At 36.9% G+C, this 22,100-nt stretch overlaps 1 protein-coding gene across 1 annotated transcript in view; it reads left to right on the forward strand.

Annotated features, from left to right (window-relative positions):
- The window catches only part of GRM7 (glutamate metabotropic receptor 7), a 782,386-nt gene that overhangs the window by 515,555 nt on the left and 244,731 nt on the right, over positions 1-22,100 (forward strand). Inside the window, exon 5 of the mRNA XM_063114276.1 lies at positions 19,202-19,342. Within this exon, the coding sequence (XP_062970346.1) occupies positions 19,202-19,342 (141 nt within the window). The remainder of the gene's footprint in view (positions 1-19,201; positions 19,343-22,100) is intronic.

Here is a 22,100-nt window from a genome sequence, read left to right on the forward strand (position 1 = left end):
TATCTTAGTAATTCAGGTGGTGAGAGAACCAAATGATCTGAATTTGCTTTACATTAAAACATTTATTTACAAGGGACATCTAGTCTCAGCTTGTTTTTACATTTCTGAAAATACGTCTTCATCAATATGCCGAAAATACGTGGAGAAATAACATACAACAAGATAGCACGTTTTGGAGTTGTGAGAATAGAGATTTAAAAGCCTGGATGTTAGACTATTCTGCTCAAACCTGAAAATACCCCCAACTTGAAGTGACCTTTGTCATGAAATTTTTTAATGATATATTAAATATCAATTTAAGCTTTTCTGGGTGTCCACAAATTTTTCTTCTACTGATTTATATTTCCATCCAAATTCAAGTATTAAATAGTCATGCATTTGGAACACTGGCTTCATTTTTTTGAGGTTTTCTTTTCCTTTTTTTTCAAGTTTTGTTTTTTTCTTTTTTTCCCCCTCTCAAATCTGCATGTGAAAAGTTCTTTCTTCAAAATGTTAGTTAATTTTTTCCCCCTCAATGTTTAGGCAGTGGCTGAAACTGTGATTAGGAAGAAAATGAAAATATAATTTTGGTAAAATTCCTTTTGGATTGCGATAGATGTTTGATTATGTAAGGTTAGGTGTTGAGCTCACTGAAAACTTCTGGTTGCTGAGACATTTTTAGATCAGAGTACAAAATGAAGACGGTAACCAGGCAACATGGTTCTTGTACAGTTATTAAAAATAAAACATGAAGCTTCCACAATGCAGAATAATTCTCTGACAAATTTGTTTGGCTTTTGCTCTGTCATTGCCTGGAAAAATTGGTAGGTTCCATTTGCTGAATTAATCAGTAATGTCTATGTGTTAAATTCACTATTTTGTAAAATTATGACTGTTGAAAAATTATACACACACATGATGTAATTATGATAATCTAATCTGATTAAAAAAACACAAAAACCCTCCTTAAACATTTCTGCACAAAAAAAATTATATATTATAAATGTTCACACAGTATACTATGGAAACATAAATTTGACCCTACATTCATTAGGATGACATCAAGCTTACATAAACATATGTATACTCTCTATATAGCAGAGTATTGCTAATTAAAATTTTGGAAAGCTTTCATACAATAAATAACAATTTTCAAAGAATGGCACCAAGGTACAATCAACTATGGCAAACATACTTCAATACTTATTAGATGTTTCAGAAGACATTTGAGCATGTGATATTATATGAGTAATTTTGATACACACACACACACACACACACACACACACACACACACACACACACAAGAATAGATGGGTTCAAATTAAGAGAACTTTGTCTTCTATGTTTCTGGTATCCCTTGGACAGCTCTTCCTGAGCTGTGTAAAATAGATCTATGAGTGATCAAATTTCATAAAAATACTCTAAAGCAGATCTTATCAATCTAGTGCACATAAGAATCACCTGGAAGCTAAGAATGCTGATGCTTAGGCCCCTAAAACAGAAACTCTAATTTAGTTTGGATGGCTTGGAGTACAGGCATAGGTAATTTTTTTTTTCACTTTATACATAATTCCACCATATAACCGGAGGTATGAGCTACTATTCTTGACAAAGGTACTCTGTAAATGCCTCATTTAGACCAGGGGATGAGTTCCTGGAGAGTGGAGCCCTGCACAGATCAGTATTTGTGGGTTGTTATAGCACAGTCCTGGAGAGATGCATTTGTAGGCATCAGGTCTTGGCAAGCATGTCTGTTCTTATCTAAAGGCCATCATTTATGGAAGACAGATCTCATGAGGGAAATTCCCTGGAAGATCCTCGTGACTGTTTTTGATTTAACATGATCTTTTCCAGCTAGTTAATTGAGCTGACAGCCTGTCTGTTCACAGGACAGAAAAGAAAAACTCTGGTAGATGACTGTTCTTTAAGCCCTGGTTTTTGTAAAAAGGGGTTAAAAAGGAACTACCCTGGAACCTATTAATGTAAAGGTAAGCTTCCAACCCCGTTGGCAGCAGTAGTGCAATCCAGAATACATGTTATGTGGAATTAACATAAGGAAATACACAGAATGTTCCAGATATGCCCTTTTACAAACTTTGTCCTTCTCTCTCACCAGGAAAGACTCTTGGTGGCTGTCTTAGTCCCATTTTCTGTGGTTATAACAGAATACCACAAACTAGGTAATTTGTAAATAATATGTTTCATTATCTCACTATTCTGGAGGCTGGGAAATCCAAGAGCACAGTGCTGGCATCTGGCAAAGGTTTTCAAGCTGCATCATAGCACAGCAGAGGTGGAAGGGCAAGACAGCCAGAGACAGCTTGCTTTTAAACAAAGCCACTCCTTGGATAGTGAACCCATATCCATGAGAGCAATATTAATCCATTCATGAGGACAGAGGGATTAAGTTTCCATGAACTTTTGGTGGACACACTCAAACCATAGCAGTGGCTCAGTAGGAAATCACAGAAAACCATAAACTCTTTTGAGTCCTACAGGAGAAAAAAAAAATTATAATGCAAACAAGAGTAAGCCCAAGACACTGACTAATTGATAAACAATGTCTGCAGCTTATCCTACTATTTATGGTTTTCTATAAAGACAATCCCTACCACCTACCACATTTTTTCATGAAGATACTGAACAAATTATATTAAGCTAAAGCACTATGAGAGCAGAGAACAGTGTGTTTATGTCCAATATTTAAATCTATGCAAAGCATTTACATGAAAACCCTGGACATGGTAGTCACCCATTAATATTAGATTGCATTATCATTTATTTAAATATTCACATCTGAGTACAGTACTTGACACATAGTAAATTCTCAGGAATGATTTATAAAAATACATAATCATATCAAGGATGGTATGTAAGTTTTATCTTTAAAAAGTCAGCTCGACATTAGCTTCCTAAAGCACTAAGATCGTAAAGGAGCTGGAGATCAGGTTTGTTAAGACTGATTACCATGATTGGTTATTGATGTCTGCTATGGTTGTAGATGCAGGAAGTGGGAACATAAGTATATTTACTATACCTACTTCAGATAAAGTTATAAATAATAGATTCATGGATTATATTTATAAAAATTAAGTGCACATGAAAACAGAAATTAACTTATCTTGGAGGATAATTGCTCTTCTTTGAAGATTTACTACTTGTAAGAGACTGAATTCTGTGCTAGAATTGGTATAAATTTTGGTGTGATATCTTTGTGTGTATATATATTGTTTTATATGTGTATGTGTTTTGCTTTATATATATAAAGAATCAGAAAACATGGATGAGCTAAAAGTAAAATGTATTACCCACTGTCAGTAATAACCCATGGTTGAAACATTGGTATTTGATGACTTGATGACTATTATATGTGTAATCTACATATATTTTAAATAGCCATTCTATCAAAGTATTTTTAACTTCTTTTTCAATTTTTTTTTATAACACAAAAATATGAATTCCTGGTTCCTGGGGTATGCTCTTAAAAACTATACCTTCTTTCTCTCATGTTATTACTATTTTTTTTTATAAATACCTTCATGAACTGAATGTTAGCCATATTGCATAATCAATAAAATGCAAACATCTTCTCATATGTTGTACTAATGAATTTGGGGTTCAGTATCAGATTTGATTATTACAACTGGTTGTGCATACTGATAAAAGTGTAGTTTTAGAGCTGATAAGAGGGCTTCCGGTCAAGATGGCAGAGTAGACAGTTCCTAGCATTGCTCTCTCCCACAAATCAACCAATTTGCAACTATTAAAAAGCAACAAAAGGAGGCTTGAGAACTACCCTGGAATATGCAGGAGCTGTGTGCCATGGGACCCCCCCAGCCCAGGCTAGTGCCTGCAACCCAGAGAGGCTTGAGAGCCACTGTGCCCACATGCCCCAACTCAGCTGCACCACAAAAGGAAGGCATCATGGGACCCCGAGCCCAGGCCAGTAGTATTCACCACCCAGAGAGGCCTGAGAGCCGCCAGGGCCACACACCCCAAGTCAGCTGTGCTGGAACAGGCAGGTGCTGCTGGACCCCCAGCCCAGGCTAGTCCCCACTGCCCAGAATTTGCAGTCCTTTCAGGATCTAGGTGAGACATCAGGGTGGAAAGAGTGGACCGTGATACCCCCTGCCACAATGACTGAACACCAAAGGAAAGATACCAGAAATATGAAAAAATCAAGAAAGTACATCACCACCAAAGGAAAATAATAACTCTCAAGCTCTAGATCCTATAGAACAGGAAGTCCTTGAAATGACTGACAAGGAATTTTGAGCAACAATTCTAAGGAAACAAAATGAGATACAAGAAAACTCAGTTAGACAACACAATGAAATGAGAAAAAATATACAGGACCTGAAAGAAGGAGTGTACATAAAATCAATGCCCTGAAAAAGAATGTAGCAGAGCTTGTGGAACTGAAGGATTCATTCAATGAAATAAAAAAAAAAAAAACACAACAGAGAGTCTCACCAGCAGGCTAGAACAAGTACAAGAGAGCATTTCTAACCTTGAATTAAAACAGGCAGACCAGAAAAAAAGAAAAACGAATTAAAAAAAAATTAAAGAAAATCTAAGAGAGATAATAGACAACCTTAAGTGATCAAATATCCAATTTATGGGTATTCCAGGAGGGGAGGAAAAAGGAAATGGCACTGAAAACATATTCAATGAAATAATAGCAGGTAATTCCCAGGTACAGGGAAAGTCACAGATCTCCAGATTCAGGAGGCCCAAAGATCGCCAAACATATAGAACCCAAAAAGGTCCTCTCCAAGATATGTCATAGTCAAACTGGCAAAACTCAAAGACAAAGAGAGAATCTTAAAAGCTGCAAGAGAGAAGAGACAAGTTGCCTATAAGGAAGCCCCAATCAGACTAACATCAGACTTTTCATCAGAAACCCTAAAAGCCAGGAAAAAATGGGATAATATATTCAAAATACTAAAGGACAAAAATTGCCAGCCAAGAATACTTTACCCAGCAAGACCATCCTTCCAAAATGAAGGACAAATAGTATATTTCTCAGACAAACAAAAACTGTGGGAGTTCACTACCACATGACCAGCCTTATAAGAAATTCTCAAAGGAGTACTGAGTTTGATACCTGAAAAAGAACCATCACTGCCATGAATACTCAAGAAAGAACAAAACCTACCAGTAAAACAAAAATACTAACAATAAAGAGAAAATATAGTTTATCTACCACCCCAAGAAACCAACAAACACAGAAGACAAACAGAAAATCAGAAAGAAAGGAAAAAAGATACTTAAGACATCTAAACAAAAATCAATAAAATGATAAGAATAAATCAACGCCTTTTGATAATAACTCTAAATGTAAAAGGATTAAATTCCCCAATCAAAAGACACAGACTGACTGACTGGATTAAAAAGATGGACCTGACAATATGATGCCTTCAAGAGACTCACCTCACCTGTAAAGACACACATAGACTAAGAGTGAAAGGATGGAAAAAGATATACCATGCAAATAAAAATGAAAAATGAGCTGGAGTAGCTATTCTTATATCAGATAAAGTAGAATTTAAAGCAAAAACCATAAAAAGAGATAAAGAAGGCCACTATATAATGAAAAAAGGATCTATCCATCAAGAAGACATAATAATCATAAACATAAATGCAATCAATGTTGCAGCCACCAGATTTATAAAGCAAACACAATTAGATCTAAAGAATGAGATAGACACTAACACCGTAATAATGGGAGACCAGAACACCCCACTCTAGACATTGGACAGATCATCTAGGCAAAAAATCAATAGAGAAACACAAGATCTAAACAACATTTTAGATCAATCGAACTTGGCCGATATCTACAGAACATTCCATCCAACAATCTCAGTATATTCATTCTTCTCATCAACACATAAAACATTCTCCAGGATAGACCACATGTTAAGTCACAAATCAAGTCTGAACAAATTCAAAAAAATTGAAATTATTCCATGTATTTTTTCAGATCACAATGGATTAAAATTAGAAATCAATAACATGCAAAACTCTGGAAACTATACAAACACATGGAAATTAAACAACATTCTACTTAATGACATATGGGTCCAAGAAGAAATTAAACAGAAAATCAAAAAATTTCTTGAATCTAATGAAAATAATGACACATCATACTAAAACCTGAGAGATACTGCAAAAGCAGAACTAAGAGGGAAAATTTATTACACTACATGGTTACTTCAGAAGAATGGAAAGATGGAAAATAAAAAACTTAACACTTCACCTTAAAGATCTAGAAAAACAAGAACAATCCAAACTCAAGGTTAGTAGATGGAAAGAAATAATTAAGATCAGAGCAGAATTAAATGAAATAGAAACCCAAAAAATGATACAAAAGATCAATGAAACAAAAAGTTGGTTTTTCAAAAAGGTAAATAAAATTGACAGAGCATTAGCAAGGCTAAATAAGAAAAGAAGAGAGAAGAACAAAATAACAAAAATTAGAAATATTACAACTGACACCCCAGAAATACAAGAAATCATTAGAGACTACTATAAGCAAAAATATGCCAACAAATTTGAAAATCTGGAGGAAATAAATAAATTTCTGGACACATACAAACTACTAAAACTGAGGCAAGAAGATATTGAAAATCTGAACAGACCAATAACTATAAAAGAGATTGAAGCTCTTATCAGAAGGCTCCCAGCAAAGCCCAGGACTGGATGGGTTCACTGCAGAGTTCTACCAAACCTTCAAAGAGGAATTGATACCAATTCTCTACAAACTATTCCAAAAGATTGAAACAGAAGCCATTCTATGAGGCAAACATCACGCTGATACCAAGACCAAAGATACATCAAAAATAGAAAACTACAGGCCAATATCCTTGATGAATATAGATGCAAAAATCCTCAATAAAATACCAGCTAACAGAATCCAGCAACACATACACAAAATTATACACCATGATCAAGTGGGATTCATCTCAGGGATGCAAGTTTGTTTCAACATATGCAAATCAATAACTGTGATACACCACATCAATAAAAGCTAAGACAAAAACCATATGATCATCTCTATAGATGCTGAAAAAGCTTTTGACAAAATTCAACATTCATTCATGATAAAGACTCTCTACAATTTAGGTATAGATGGAAAGTATCACAACACCATTAAAGCCATATATGATAAGCCCACTGCCAATATCATCCTGAATGGGGAAAAGAACAGGAACTAGACAAGGATGCCCACTCTCACCACTCCTATTCAACACAGTGTTGGAAGTACTACCCAGGGCAATCAGAGAAAAGAAGGAAATAAAGGGCATCCAGATTGGAAAAGATGAAGTCAAACTGTCCCTGTTTGCAGATGATACAATACTATATATTGAACAGCCTAAAGCTTCTACGAAAAAACTCCTAGAGTTGATAAATGATTTCAGCAAAGTAGCAGGATACAAAATCAACACACAAAAATCAGTAGCATTTCTATACTCCAACAGTGAACATGCAGAAAAAGAAATCAAGAAAGCTAGCCCATTTACAATAGCCAGCAAAAAAATAAAATACTTAGGAATAAAGTTAACCAAGGTTTTGAAAAATCTCTACAAAGAGAACTACCAACCACTGTTGAGAGAAATTAAAGAGGACACAAGAAGATGGAAAGATATCCCATGCTCTTGGATTGGAAGAATTAACATTGTGAAAATGTCAACATTACCCAAAATGATCTCCAGATTCAATGCAATCCCATCAAAATTCCAATGACATTTTTCTCAGAAATGGAAAAAACTATACAGACATTTGTATGGAATAACAAAAAACCATGCATAGCCAAAGCAATTCTGAGCAAAAAAAATAAAGCTGAAGGCATAACACTACCTGACTTTAAACTTTACTACAAAGTTATAATAACCAAAAGAGCATGGCATAAAAACAGACACATGGATCAGTGGGATAGAATAGAGAATCCAGAAATCAACCCACATACCTACAGCCATCTGATCTTTGACAAAGGTACCAAGCCTAAACACTGGGGAAGAGACTACCTCTTTAGCAAATGATGCTGGGAAAACTGGATATTCATACGTAGGAGAATAAAACTAGACCCATACCTCTCACTGTATACCAAAATCAACTCAAAATGGATTAAAGAATTAAATATACATCCTGAAACAATAAAACTCCTTAAAGAAAACAGGGGAAACACTCCAGGAAGTAGGAATGGGTACAGACTTCATGAATAGGACCCCAAAAGCACAGGCAATCAAAGGAAAAATAAACAAATGGGATTATATCAAACTAAAAAGCTTCTGCACAGCAAAAGAGACAATGAACAGAGTGAAAAGACAACCAACAGAGGGGGAGAAAATATTTGCAAAGTACACATCTGACAAAGGATTAAGATCCAGAATGTCCAAGGAACTGAAACAACTTTACAACAAGAAAAACAAATAACCCAATTTTAAAATGGTCAAAGGAGCTGAACAGACATTTCTAAGGAAAATATACGAATGGCCGACAGACACATGAAGAAATGCTCAACATCACTCAGCATTTGGGAAATGCAAATCAAAACCACTTTGAGATAATATCTCACTCCGGATAGGATGGCTAATATCCAAAAGACTGAGAATGATAGATGCTGGTGAGGTTGCAGAGAAAAAGGAACTCTCATATACTGTTGGTGGTACTGCAAAATAGTGCAGCCTTTATGGAAAATGGTATGGCATTTCCTCAAACAATTATGGATAGATCTACCATATGACCCAGCTATTCCGCTGCTGGGAATATACCCAGAAGAATGGAAATCATCATGCCAAAGGGATACCTGTACTCCCATGTTTATTGCAGCACTGTTTACAATAGCCAAGAGTTGGAACCAGCCCAAATGTCCAGCATCAGATGAGTGGATAAGGAAAACGTGATATATCTACACAATGGAATACTACCCTGCTATAAAAACAAATGAAATACTACCATTCTCAACAACATGGATGGATTTAGAGAAAATTATATTAAGTGAAACAAGTCAGGCATAGAAAGAGAAATTCCACATGTTCTCACTTATTTGTGGGAGCTAAAAACAAATAAATAAATATATGAACAAATAAAGGGTTGGGGAGGAAGAAGACACAACAATCACAACATTCCTTGAATATGTTAAGACAAGTGAACATATATGATTGGGGGAGGGGAGAGAAGGAGGGGGAAAGAGGAACGGATAAAGGGACATGAAAATCAACTACAATGTATACTGAGAAGTTAAAGTTTTTAAAAAAGAAACAATAAAATAAAATAAAATAAAAGAGTGATCTTTTAAAAATGTAAAAAAAAATAGAATTGGCAAAGACTACTCTAAAAGTACTTGCAGACATAGACAGCGTGCTATCCACAACCTTTATGTTAGATTGCTTCTTTCAGTCATAAAAGTTATTTTTTATTGTATATATTTATGGGGTACAGAGTGATATTTTGATACATGTATACAAGGTGTGATGTTCAAATTGGAGTAATTAGCATAAATATCATCACAAACATTTACCATTCTTTATATTGAAAATATTTCAACTCCTCTCTTCTGGCCATTTAAAGTTATACAATAAATTATTGTTAATTACAGACACCTAGCTCTGCTGTAGAACACCAGAATTTATTCTTACTATCTAGCTGTAAGTTTGTAGGTTTAAAAGATACATCTCTCTCTATTCATCCCCTCCCCTCCACCCTTCCCAGACTCTAGTAACTACTAATCTACTCTCTGCTTCTATGAGCTCAACTTTTTTAGATTCCATATATGAGTAAGAACATGCAATATTTATCTTTCTGTGTTCCACGCTAATTCATGTTGCCACAAATGACAGGATTTCTTTTTCTTTTTTTTTTTTTTAATGGCTACGTGGTATTCCATTGTGTATACACCACATTTTCTTTACCCATTCATCTACTGATGGACACTTAGGTTGATTCCATATCTTGGCTATTGTGAATGGTGCTGCAATAAACACGAGCATGCAGATAACTCTTCAGTATACTAATTTCCTTTCCTTTGAGTAAATACTCAGTAGTGTAATGCTGAAAAACAAATAATACAATTTTTAAAATAGCCAAGTGGCCTGAATAGACATTTCTCAAAAGAAGATATACAAATGGATGGCAGATATATGAAAAAATGCTCAACATCACTAATCATCAGAGAAATGCAAATAAAAACCACAATGAGAAATCATCTCACTCCAGTTAGAATGGCTATTATCCAAAAGACAAAATATAAGAAATGCTCGTGAGGATGCAGACAAAAGGGAACTCTTTTACACTGGTGCTGGAAATGAAGCCATAATGGAAAACAGTATGGAGGTTCCCAAAAAACTATATATAGAACTATTTCTCAAATTCTGATGGCTGAATACAATTCAGGATATATATCTTTAATCAAGTGTTTCGGGTCATTTGCAATGGTTCTAAGTTTTTGTTGTTATAAAAAGTGCTCAAATGATTATCTTCAGAACTCCTTTTAAACAATCCTTTATAGAAATTATCAAACATACGTAAAGGTAGAGTGGATCATATAAAGAACTCGCATAAATTGAAAATTTGGTTTCAAACATTATTATTTTGCTAATTATGTTTTAACTATCTCTCTAAACTTTTATTGTGAAGGGGCATTTCAGATCAAAACTCAGACATTATATCTTTTCACCTACAATATTTAAGAATGCATTTCTATCTGATAAGGACCTATTATTTAAATAATTATCATGCTAATATCACACCTAATAAAATCAATAATTCCTTTACCAAGCACTTTATATGTCTTTTTAAAAAATGCATATACTTCTTGCATTATAAGAAATACCTCAAAATAAATTGCTAGATCAAAAGTTTGCACAGTTTTTATGACTTTTAGTATATGGTGGCAGATGCCAATATTTATTGCAGTCAAGATCACACAAATTTAGCATGACAGTTAAATTCATTGTTACTTGAGAAAAGAAAAAGATGGAAATATGGGATATCCTGAAAATAACAGTATTGAAAGAGGAAGAGTATGAAGGCAGGAGGGTAGGAAGGCAAGAAACTACACTACCGAAAGTAAAAACCCAACCCCCAAAGTATCGCTGTAACCCGTGTGAGTGATCAACATTCCTGAGTAAGGCCCTTTACCAAGGTTCTGCACAGAACATTTAATCACTTAGGGCGGGGTTCAGGTTGGGCATTATAATGAGGTGGGTAGAAAAAAGGAAAGTGGGAGTCTTCCACCATACACTTATCCATCACCCCATTCCATACCTTGCAATAGCAGACTGTGGCCTCCACATACATGCTTCTTCAAGTCTCATCTCCTAAAGCATCTACTAGAGAAATGGGTGGTCATTTTTTTTTTATCTCTACTAACTTTGTGCATAATGAGCTACCCCCGAACGACACATCTTCAGGCCATTAAACTCACATGGCTGCACATGCATAGGAAAATAGTGAGGTGCTTTCAGGGGTGAAGGGTATTACTTTATAGTGTCTGAAACTGATATTAAAACTGCTTACATTGACAAGGGGAAGGAACCTGCATTTACTAAACAACTATAAAATATTAATCAGTTTAGCCTTAATATTTAAAAATTTTTAAACCATCCGTAAGGTAGCTACTACCACCCTCATTGTATAGATGAGTAGACATAGGTGCCACTTTAAGACTTTTCTGGAATACATGAAGGAATAAATGAATGAATAAAAAAAATAAGCAAACAAAAATGTACAGTTTGATGACAAACAAAAGCAACAGAAACCTAAGTGACTGGCATAGCATAAGTTAAATAAAATAGCTAGCAGCTGGCAGAGCCAAAATTCAAACTCAGCTCCATCTGGACTCTGAAGCAGGGATCTTGACAGCTGTCCCTAGTATTAAAAGTTCAAAGTTTTCTAAATTTTCTCGTCTTGTTCTTTCTTTTTCTCGCCTTATATGTGTGTCTGTGGTAACTTTCTTCTAAGTTAGCTAACATTTACACTCTATTATGTGTCAGGCATTGTTCTAAACACTGCATATATTATCAGCACATTCGATCTTCACAACAATTCTATGTTATTATCATCCTCATTTTACAGATTGAGAAACTTAGACTATTTAGGTCATTTGTTCAAGATCATCTAGCTAGCAAGAAACAAAGCTAGAAACTGAACCCTAGAATTCTAGTTTCAGAGTCTGCTTTTATCCATTAAACTATCAATTTAATATGTATTGTTTATATTAACATTTATTCCTATATAAATATATTCAGAATACATGAATGCCCTTCTGTTTCCCAGGCAGTTTAAGGAAATGACAAATGACAGGCACTCCAGCATTGTATAATATGCCACAACCCAGTGGAGGCATTTTGTGGAATAATATTGTACTCTTTATTCCCTCTACCTCATCCATAAACACTTCCCATGGGATGTCTGTTCTTTGTGGAATAATTTTTTTTGTAATAATTCTTACTTGTTTTCTCAAAAACAATGCCTGGTTTCCACCACTCTCATCAATAGACACAGCCAAAAACTATGCGGGTGCATCTGAAAGCCTAGATTTGTCCCACTAGATCGGTAGCTATCTTCTTGCCAAAATGACTTACACGTCTTTAACTTCAGTTTATTTCAATTGTGTTTTCGGGAACTCGAATTGGGATGTTGTTAGTGGTTAGGACATAGTCTGCCCTCCAGGAGCTCAAAGTCTCTGGAGAGACGCAGATAAACTGATCACTCACAGCCCCGCATAAGCGCGGGCAGAGCCACATGCGGAACTATCAGAACTATGGCGAGAACAGGCCATGTGGGGCTAGCATGGAGGGTGTGACCCCCAGTTCCTACAACCACGCCGAATTCATTCTCTGTCAGAGACAGGAAGCCCTAAGTTCGCTTGCTCTGGTTGAATCAACTGGATGTGTCCCAGTATTTCTTGTGGGCTATTATGATGTTAAATTCCTAACCGGGATCCAATTTGATCATTTTCCAAATAGCCTATTGGTTGCTGTTTATTAAAAAGTCATTATTTCTCTAGCGATTTGAAATGATAGCTTTACTCTCAACTATATTAAATTCCCATGTGCAATGAGTCCTTTTCGAGACTTTTTGTTCTGTGCCAATGGTCTGTTGCTCTCTTTATTCATGTGCCAGTTCTGCATCACAGAGAATTCACAATCTGTTGTTGTAACATCACACCTAGTGGAGTCTGTCTTCCTCTTCTTCACTCCCTTCCTCAAAAACCCCCGAACACTCGTGCACACTTGCTTTTCTTTTTCTGAGTCCTCTTGGTTCTTATGTATTTCTCTACATGAACTTTAAAAGCAACTTTTCTAGCTCTAGGGAACAAAAGTTAATATTTTTATTGAGATCACATAAAATTTATAAATTAGCTTGGAGAAAAGTGGCATAAGGGAAATTTCAAACTCTTCCCAAAAGACAAAAGTTGCCCTGATTAAATAGAAAGAAAACACTTGTTCTCAGATAAATATTCATTTTTTTGTAGCTACAGTATTTTAATTGTCTTTCACTACATCTTCTAAGTAGTTATTGTTTATATAAGACTGGATGATTTATCTGTATAAATTTACATCCTGCTTTTTTTCCAACTTCTGTATGCTTTTAGTAGCTTTTTGAAGGATATATTGTTAAGAGCCCAAAATGGTATTTCTCATTTCAGTGAGTTTATGTATTACTCCAGTTGCAGCAAAGGTCTATTAAGGTAAGGGTGATGCATTTCTCAGTGGTGGAAAGCACAGTGTCTACCATGACAACCACACACATCTCAAAAATGAGGAGAGAGGCCCAGGCTGGAGGCAGTCAGGGGTGGTGGGGCGACTGTGCACTAAAGAGCTTAGGCCCATGCAAAGAAATAGCAATTCGTCAGCACCTGCTGACTGCTGCCACGAGGGAAGGGGTCTGGGTTACCAGATCTTCTAAGTTTACAAGTGAAGCCACAAATCTGGACTTTAAGTGAAATCTTCTAATTTTTAAATTGGTTTTAAAAATACTCTGGGGCAAAATAGGGCAAAACGAATGTGTAAGTTATATATGTTCCACAAGTTGTCAGTCTGTGTTATCTGAGAACAATGTTATCATTTAGACCAAAGAGTAACTGGTAAGGTATACTACAACAGGATTTTAAAATTATTATTAGGTGCATTAGTTTCCGAAGGCTGCCATCAAAAATGACCACAAACTTGGTGGCTTAAAACAACAGAAATTTATTTTCTCACAGTTCTGGAGGCCAGAAGGACAAAATCAAGGGTTCAGTGGGGCTACCTCCCTCTGAAGGCTCTAAAGGAGGAGACTTCCTTGCTTCATCCAGCTTCTGGTGGCTCCAGGCTTCCTTGGCTCGTGGCTGCAACACCCAGTCTCTGCCTCCATCTTCACACACATCTTTCTTCCCTTCTCTCTGTGTGTCTCTTTTCTGTATGCCTCTTATAAAGACACTTTCATTGGCTTTAGGGCCCACCTAGATAATATAGGATGATTTTATCTAGAGACCCTTAACTACATTTGCAATGTAATTTACTGTTGTACAATACTCAAATGTTTTCCAAATCAGGTCCTATTCACAAGTTCAGGGGATTAGGGCATGGACATATCATTTTGAGGGCCACAATTTAACCCACTACCATGAGTTATGTCACAGAAATAGAAAAGGGCATAAGATAAATATGTGCGGTTAAAAAATAATTATAAAGTCACCACCCAGGTAGAGAAATTAGCAACAGAACTGATGACCCACGCTCTTGCTCCCCTTCACCATTGTGTCTGCCTCCCAATCCCATTGCTTTTCTTTATAGTTTAAACACCTACATCTGCCTTAATAAACAATGTGGCTTGGTTCTTCCCAGTTTTGAACTTTACATACGATGAACAACACTGAGTGTGCTCTTTGTTTCTTATTTGTTATTGTGTGACTCGTGCCTATTGTTGTGAACAGCATTTTCTGTGCTGTGCAGTGTGTCATGGTGCATTTATTCCATAATCCACGTGCATTTGGGTTGTCTCAACTTTTAATTATTGTGAACATTACCATTCTGAACATTCTTGAACATATATCCTGGTGCACACATATAAAACTTTCTCTAGTGAATGTATGTAGCAGTAGATGGCTGGCTCTTTACAGTGTGCATATTAGCAATGTTCACGGATGATGCCCACCGGCTGCCTGGAGTGCTTATACTGATTTGCCCTCCCAGCGCAGGGAATGTGAGTTCCCTGCTTCTCTCCCTCATCACTGCGTCTCTCTTCCAACTCCTCCCGTCCCCTCCTTCTCCTCCCTTTCATCTTTTCTTCCTCTGTCTCTCTCCTCCCCATCTTTTCCTTTCTTCTTTGTGTTCACCACTACATTCTTCTACGCCACTGGAATCGTGTGCCTCCAGTGTGCGGGGAGTGTTTCTGAATCATTAGCACATTGTATTAGTCCATTTTGGTGTTGCTATAACAGAATACCTGAGACTGGGAAATTTATAAAGAAAAGAGGTTTATTTGGCTCACGATTCTGGACAGTGGCATCTGGTGCAGGCCTCAGGCTGCTTCTACTCATGGAGGAAAGTGGAAGGCAGCCGGTGGGTACAAGCAGATCACATGGTGAGAGGAAGCAAGAGAGAGAGAAAGAGGAGGTGCCAGGTCCTTTAAACAACCAGCTCTCAGGGGAGCTAATAAAGCCCAAACTCACTCACTACCCCCATCCCCCAGGGAGAGCATTAATCCATTCATGAGGGATCCACCCTCACGATTCAAACAGCACCCAAAACTGCCACATTGGGGATCAGATTTCCACATCAGTTTGGGGGGCACAACACATCCAAACTCTATCACACATCCTTCCTGAGCTGGAAGCAAACCAAGAAATGCTAATAGCCCCTCCTTACCGGCTGGGCAACTGGAAGCCTTGGGTGTTTAGGCTGACACTTAGGCTGACAGAGATGTTCTCATCTACAACGTGTGAGTAGTGTCGAGAAAGCAGCAATCAGGGCTACTGGTCACTTTCTGATGCTGCAGGAAGCCCCATTAGTATCTGTCAGCCTCCCTTCACCACGCCAGAGCAGGCTGCTGTCCTCTGACCCCCTTTTGACATTCTGATAGTTTTCCTTTCACACCACACACTTGCGAGAGCCTTTTTTCCCTCTCAGCTGGAAAGGTCATCTCTCAAACATACCACCTGGGATGAATTATGATTCTATTGATTTGTACTCTCTCAACCACAGATTTCAGGGTGTGTTTAAGGGAAGCACCCCAGTTAAAAGAGGAAAAAAATTGGACAGGTGTAGTTGTAATGCCAAGTAAAGCCCTGTTTTTTTGTTTGTTTGTTTGTTTGTTTTCCTATGTTGTTTTAAGTTCACTGCCAAGATTATAGGAATGTCACTCAATGTGTACCCTATGGGGTAATTGCTTCAGAGTCACCTAGAGATAAATTTCTAGAATTAAACTCATCTTTCCAATAAAAGGCACAATTTTGTAGTAAAAATTTCATCTGCTCCATATAAAAAATGACCTTTGTCTTTTAACTTAACTCTGTTTTATGTGAGCTGAAATCCTGGTCCTGGTGACTTGGCTTACTTTTAAAAACTCTAATAATTTAATAATAATGGGATATGTGTTCAATCACTTTTCTTCTGAGCTCTAGAAGAGATAAGAAGTAAGTCTCAATTCCCTGTCTCTCTCTCTATCTCTCTCTCTCTCTCTTTCTCTCTCTCTCTCTCTCTCTCGCTCTCACACACACACAAACACACACACACACACACACACACACACACACACACACACACAGTAATTGCACAGTATCCAAGGAGATTGGTTCCAGGACGCTTAAGTCTCTGATGTAAAATGGTGTAATATTTGCAGATATCCTATGCACACATTCTCCCATATACTTTAAACCATATCTAGGTTACTAATAATATCTAATACAACATAAATGCTATGTAAATGTTATGCTGTATTGTTTTTATATTTATATTATTTTTTATTGTTGTATTGTTATTTTTTATTTTATTTTTTGGTCCAAGTTTGGCTGAATCTCCAAATGCAAAACCCATGGATATAGAGGGCCAACTGTGAACAGATAATTCAATTAGATTGTTAGAGTTATTCTAATTTCTGCTTCTATCCCTACTCTGCTCCACCTTGGTGACCATATATCTTGTGCTGAATAACCTATTCCTAAAACAAAACAGGTAGAATCTTTGGCTGCAGAAACTACAATTACAGGCCAAGAGTGATGGCTTAGTGACTTCAGCCAGGAGGAAGGCTTTCAACTAGCCAATAGCAGAAGCTCCTTATCTGTTAATAAAGAAAAGCTATGGTGTATGCCTAACTCAAAGAGCTACCAGGTATATCCCAAGGCATTGTAAATACATGGCTACATCAAAAGGTCTCTTTTGCAAACTTGAATATCTCACGAATGATTTCATTATTTATGAATGAAAATGAGTATAGGAAACCTACTTAATTTATTTTTTGTCATATCTCTGGTAAAGGGAAATAAGCAGATTGTTAACTGCTAGGAGAAATCTGACAGCTAAGCAGAGGCTAGTCAGTAAGATTTACATAAATTGAATAATATCCATTTGACCTCTGCTTCTGCATCTTTGAATTGTCTGAGAGGAACTCCGTTTTCTGAAATAGGCTTTTGCTCCAGCACTGTCTGGCCATGCAGCCAAGTTAAACATTTTGACTGACTTACCCATTCCAACACCTGACTGCATTATTGATTTGCTGTTGTACCTGTTAAACCACCCGGTTGCCCTGTGGAGTCAATGGCTGATGTAGAGTGTGGTGATAGGCACCTAGTAGAGAAAGAAAGGACATGGCATGGGAAGTAGGTCACAGAAACACTCCACAGCAGTAGCTCTCAACCTTTGGTGGGCATGGGAATCTCCTGGGCAATTTGAGAAAAAAAAATAAAAAATCCAGATTCTACCTCCCTCAACAAGACTGGTCTCCGTGTATCAGTTCTCCAGATGATTCTGATACCAACCAAAATGCGAGAGCCACTGCTCTATAGTATGTGAGTTAGAAGCCAGGGTCTGGAAGCAGGCATACCTTGGTCCAAATTCTTCTCTGAGTCTATGTTTCTAACCTCTAAATTGTGGATATGAGTAGTACCTACTTCCTAGGGTTAATGTGACACTTAATGAGAAAATGTACCTAAAATACTGATTATTTTTGTATTTTTGTAACTATTACGCACTCCATAGCCTTAAAGTTAAGGGAAACTTTGAATAATGTGAAAGTAAGTCCATCTTCTTCTATGGCTATGGATCTTCAACTCTGTAAGTTTCCAAGATGCTGTGGGGGAAGGAGGTGGTGTCGTTGTCATTGTTACAGATGGATAAAAGGCAGATAAGAAAGGTTAAGTATGTAATTGTTCATCTTCCCACAATTTAGTGAGATCAATAAAGCTGAGACTTGAACCTAGACCTTGGGACACTGAATCCAATCTTTTTTTCCATTTGATTCTCATAAGATCTTATGGCGTCACCGGAGCATTAAAAGTTGCACTGTCCAACTATAGTCTCTGGTGGCAGTTAAGAGAATTCCTGGACATGTGGCCTCTTGGATCTCATCTGGACACCGTTTATAAATAGGACTAAGCTTTGCATTGGGCTCATTTTACCTATGGCCTCTTAAAAAATGTTTAGTTCTGTTTTGACTAGAGTGTCAATTACATAATGTGATGTTACTAAGTTAAAGATGGTTCTCAAAATGATACTCACACGTCAGTAGCTGACATGGTCACAGAGGCAGAATATGGCACAATGGGCATGTTATTATTTCCTCTAGGCTTCTGTTTTCTCATCTGCAAGTGGGGATAATGACAGTAGTTATCATATAGGTTGATGATATGAGTAAAAGAAAGAATCTGTATTAAGCATAGAATTTGGTTCATAGTAAGCACTGAAACTGTCAGTTATTATCTCAGTGATGATAATGGAGTCACTATAGAAGAAGAACATGTAGTGATCTTTGTGTCATTCCTATGATCCTTAATGCGGATTTCATTGTGAAAATATCATTTGTAGGATTCACATCTGCCTGACAAATTGAACTAAGGATTTATCCATAGGTTAGCATTAGAATATTTTTTTCTTTGATTTCTTTTTTTTTTTTTTTTGATTGCAAAAAAGAGCATCTAGTCTACTAAAACAAAGAAAAAACATAACTGGTAATTTATTTCTAGATGGCCAACAGTGCCCCATGAGCACTGACCTTTCTATTTAACTCTGTTTAGGGTTTGATGCCTACTTTACGTCCCGCACACTTGAAAACAACAGAAGAAATGTGTGGTTTGCTGAATACTGGGAGGAAAACTTCAACTGCAAGTTGACAATTAGTGGGTCAAAAAAAGAAGACACAGATCGCAAATGCACAGGTAATTTCATTCTCGTTGTCCTTCTACTGTTATTTTACGGTGCCAGCATTGAAATGTCTGCATAGCTGACAGAAGGAAGCTTGGCTGGAGACAAATTGAAAAAGTAAATTGAGTTTTACTAGATTGTTCAGAAAATGGAACAGGAGCATAAGTCTTGCAGGACAAGAGAAGTACAGACTAGAATGTATTCTTTTCTGCCTGTCCGTCTAGCAGTAATTGACATTTTCACTGATTCTTTGAATTCAAAAGAGGTCATGTTGCTTTGAATGGTCTTGTTGATAAATATTAGTTCATGTTCTAGTCAGGAGTATGAAGTCATTTTTGCAAAGACAAAAATCTCTGACAAATCCCATAGTAGCACAGGATTTAACTGTTACCATGGACAGTACATTTGATTAAGGAATCAAAGCATTTTGCTTTATAATAATGAGAATTCCAAATTATTTTCATAATGTCTATGTTAGTCACCTGGTATTTAAAATATGCTTAAAATATTTACTGCTCCTCATATGAGACCATGTATGAGTATTTCACAAGAAAAACATGCGTGTGTAGTTGTCAGAAGGAAAATCACACATTCATTCACTCGTTCATTCACTAATATTTATTGAATAACTCCCTTCTGCAAAGCACTGTGCTAGGCACTGGTGATCTGGTGGTGAGCAAATCAGGTAAGGACCCCGCTTTCATGCTGCTTAGAGTCCAGTGGGGGAATTTGACATTATTCCAGTGATCTCTGTAATTAATACATAATTATAAACTGCAATATGTGTTCTGAAGGTTACAAGGGCTTATAACTAAGAAATTTCAAGGATTCAGAAGACAGAACTGTCTCAAAAGACTCTGAGGAGTGAAAAATGAAAAAATGTGACTGAAGTATAGAGAATAGGGGGAATATGTGAGCCAAGACTGCAGGTGTAGAGAGATGGGCCAGGTCTGAGCCATGCTGAGACATACATGGCAACTGGTGTTTATCCTGAGAGTGCCGGGTAACCATGGAAGGGTGTTACATAAGATGACATGATCTGCTGTCTTATTACCTGGGCCTCTTTTAAACACTGTTCCCCAACTCTATACTCTAGTAACCTTCAAGATTTTTAATGATGACCTTGAAGTATCCCAGTACCCTAAAATGTCTTTATAATCAAGAAAGGCACACTCATGCTGTATACAGTTTCTGTGTTCAGTTTATCTTTGTAATATAACTCTTTGAATAGTGGTCATCCAGATATTGTAGATTCACCCACTTCACAAACATCTATTAACCAGGTAGAATGCAGGTAGCATGTGGTACTAAGAACCCTGTGAAGGGTGTGAAAATGCTTAAGTGCAGGCTGTATTCTCAGAAACGTTCCTGGGAAAGAGGAGACATAAGACATGAACAGAGACATGAAAAAACAGATGAGGCAAAAACAATTTGATGCATATACTGGAGGTATAGCTCAGTTAACTAGAAGATGAGGTTAACCATGTTCTCCAGACCATGTTGCATGACAATAAAATGTTGCCAGAAATATGATCCTCATAATGTTGAGAGAAAGGAAACAAAATTAATTTAATGTTGACTAGACATCTTAGATGACACAAAGCTTTCAAGCGGAAATTGAAAAAATTAGTTTGACATCTGGATAATTTGTCTATATGACAGAGTACATTCAAGTGTACTAGAAGTATGTAGATGATTGATGGCATTTTTCTGAGTTTCTTCTGACATTTGGTGCTCTGTAGAATATCTGGAAGGAGGGCTGGATTGTCGGATGGTCATTAGGATTGTCTCTGTCTACCTCTAAGTCCCTATCATTTTATATGTTCTAGCACAAGCTGTTTTATTTGTAGCCACATTTTAGCGCTGATCGTTGAGAATTTGGGTTTATAAAAACAAGTAAGGTCATTATTCAAACCACCACCTTACAAAAAATGAAAATAGAAGTGTTTGTGTCTTCCTCTCATATTCCTTCCATATGAATAATCTATGATCACATCTGCTAAATTTCCCACGGTCCCGAATTATTTGTACATTCCTTCTCCCCCTTTCCTTCCTTATGACTTCTGCTGTGGTAAGATGCACTATACTGAGGGGAGATAAATACTGCTACTATCATGGAATTCCTGACTCTTCCAGGCATTGGATATCAGGACATGGCTGGTCATGTGTTTTTCTTCCTTGTCCTCCCTTTTTCCAAATCCAAATAAATATATATTTTGATTTGGTTGTATTTCCCAAATACTTCTTAAAAATCTTGATATTTAAGTATATCTCAGTTTGGAAGTGGGGAATGAGGAGAAAAGGCCTGCTGAGAATGGCTAGATTGGAGGGAAAGAAGAAATGTTAGAGTCCATTGCACTAACGAGAGGCCTTTCAACTCTGGGGAGAAACTGACTCTTAACAAGGGTGAAGAATGGACAGGAGAGGAGAGTATTGATTGGCTGAAGGATGTGGAAGGTACCAGGAAAAGCTGCCTTGGTAACACAGATTGTGAAACATTAGAGGAGTGAGCATATTAGAGAGAAGCAACCATGGTTGAGGAGGAAGCCAGCTAAGTAGTCAGGTCTTGTGGAGAAACAGCATGGAGACAGCGGGTGTTTTGATGTGAGGACTGCAGAAAGCAATCCCCTTTGAGGAGCTCTCTCTGTGACTGGGCTCTGCTAAAGAATGAGGATGTCTTATAATATTTACTCCTAGGATGTGAGCACAGACTAAAATGTAAACGTCTTTTCTTCTTTAGCCATAATGAGCTATTGTTATAAACGAGGCTAC

The sequence above is a fragment of the Cynocephalus volans genome, chromosome 11, assembly GCF_027409185.1.
Source record: "Cynocephalus volans isolate mCynVol1 chromosome 11, mCynVol1.pri, whole genome shotgun sequence".
NCBI classification, from domain to species: domain Eukaryota; kingdom Metazoa; phylum Chordata; class Mammalia; order Dermoptera; family Cynocephalidae; genus Cynocephalus; species Cynocephalus volans.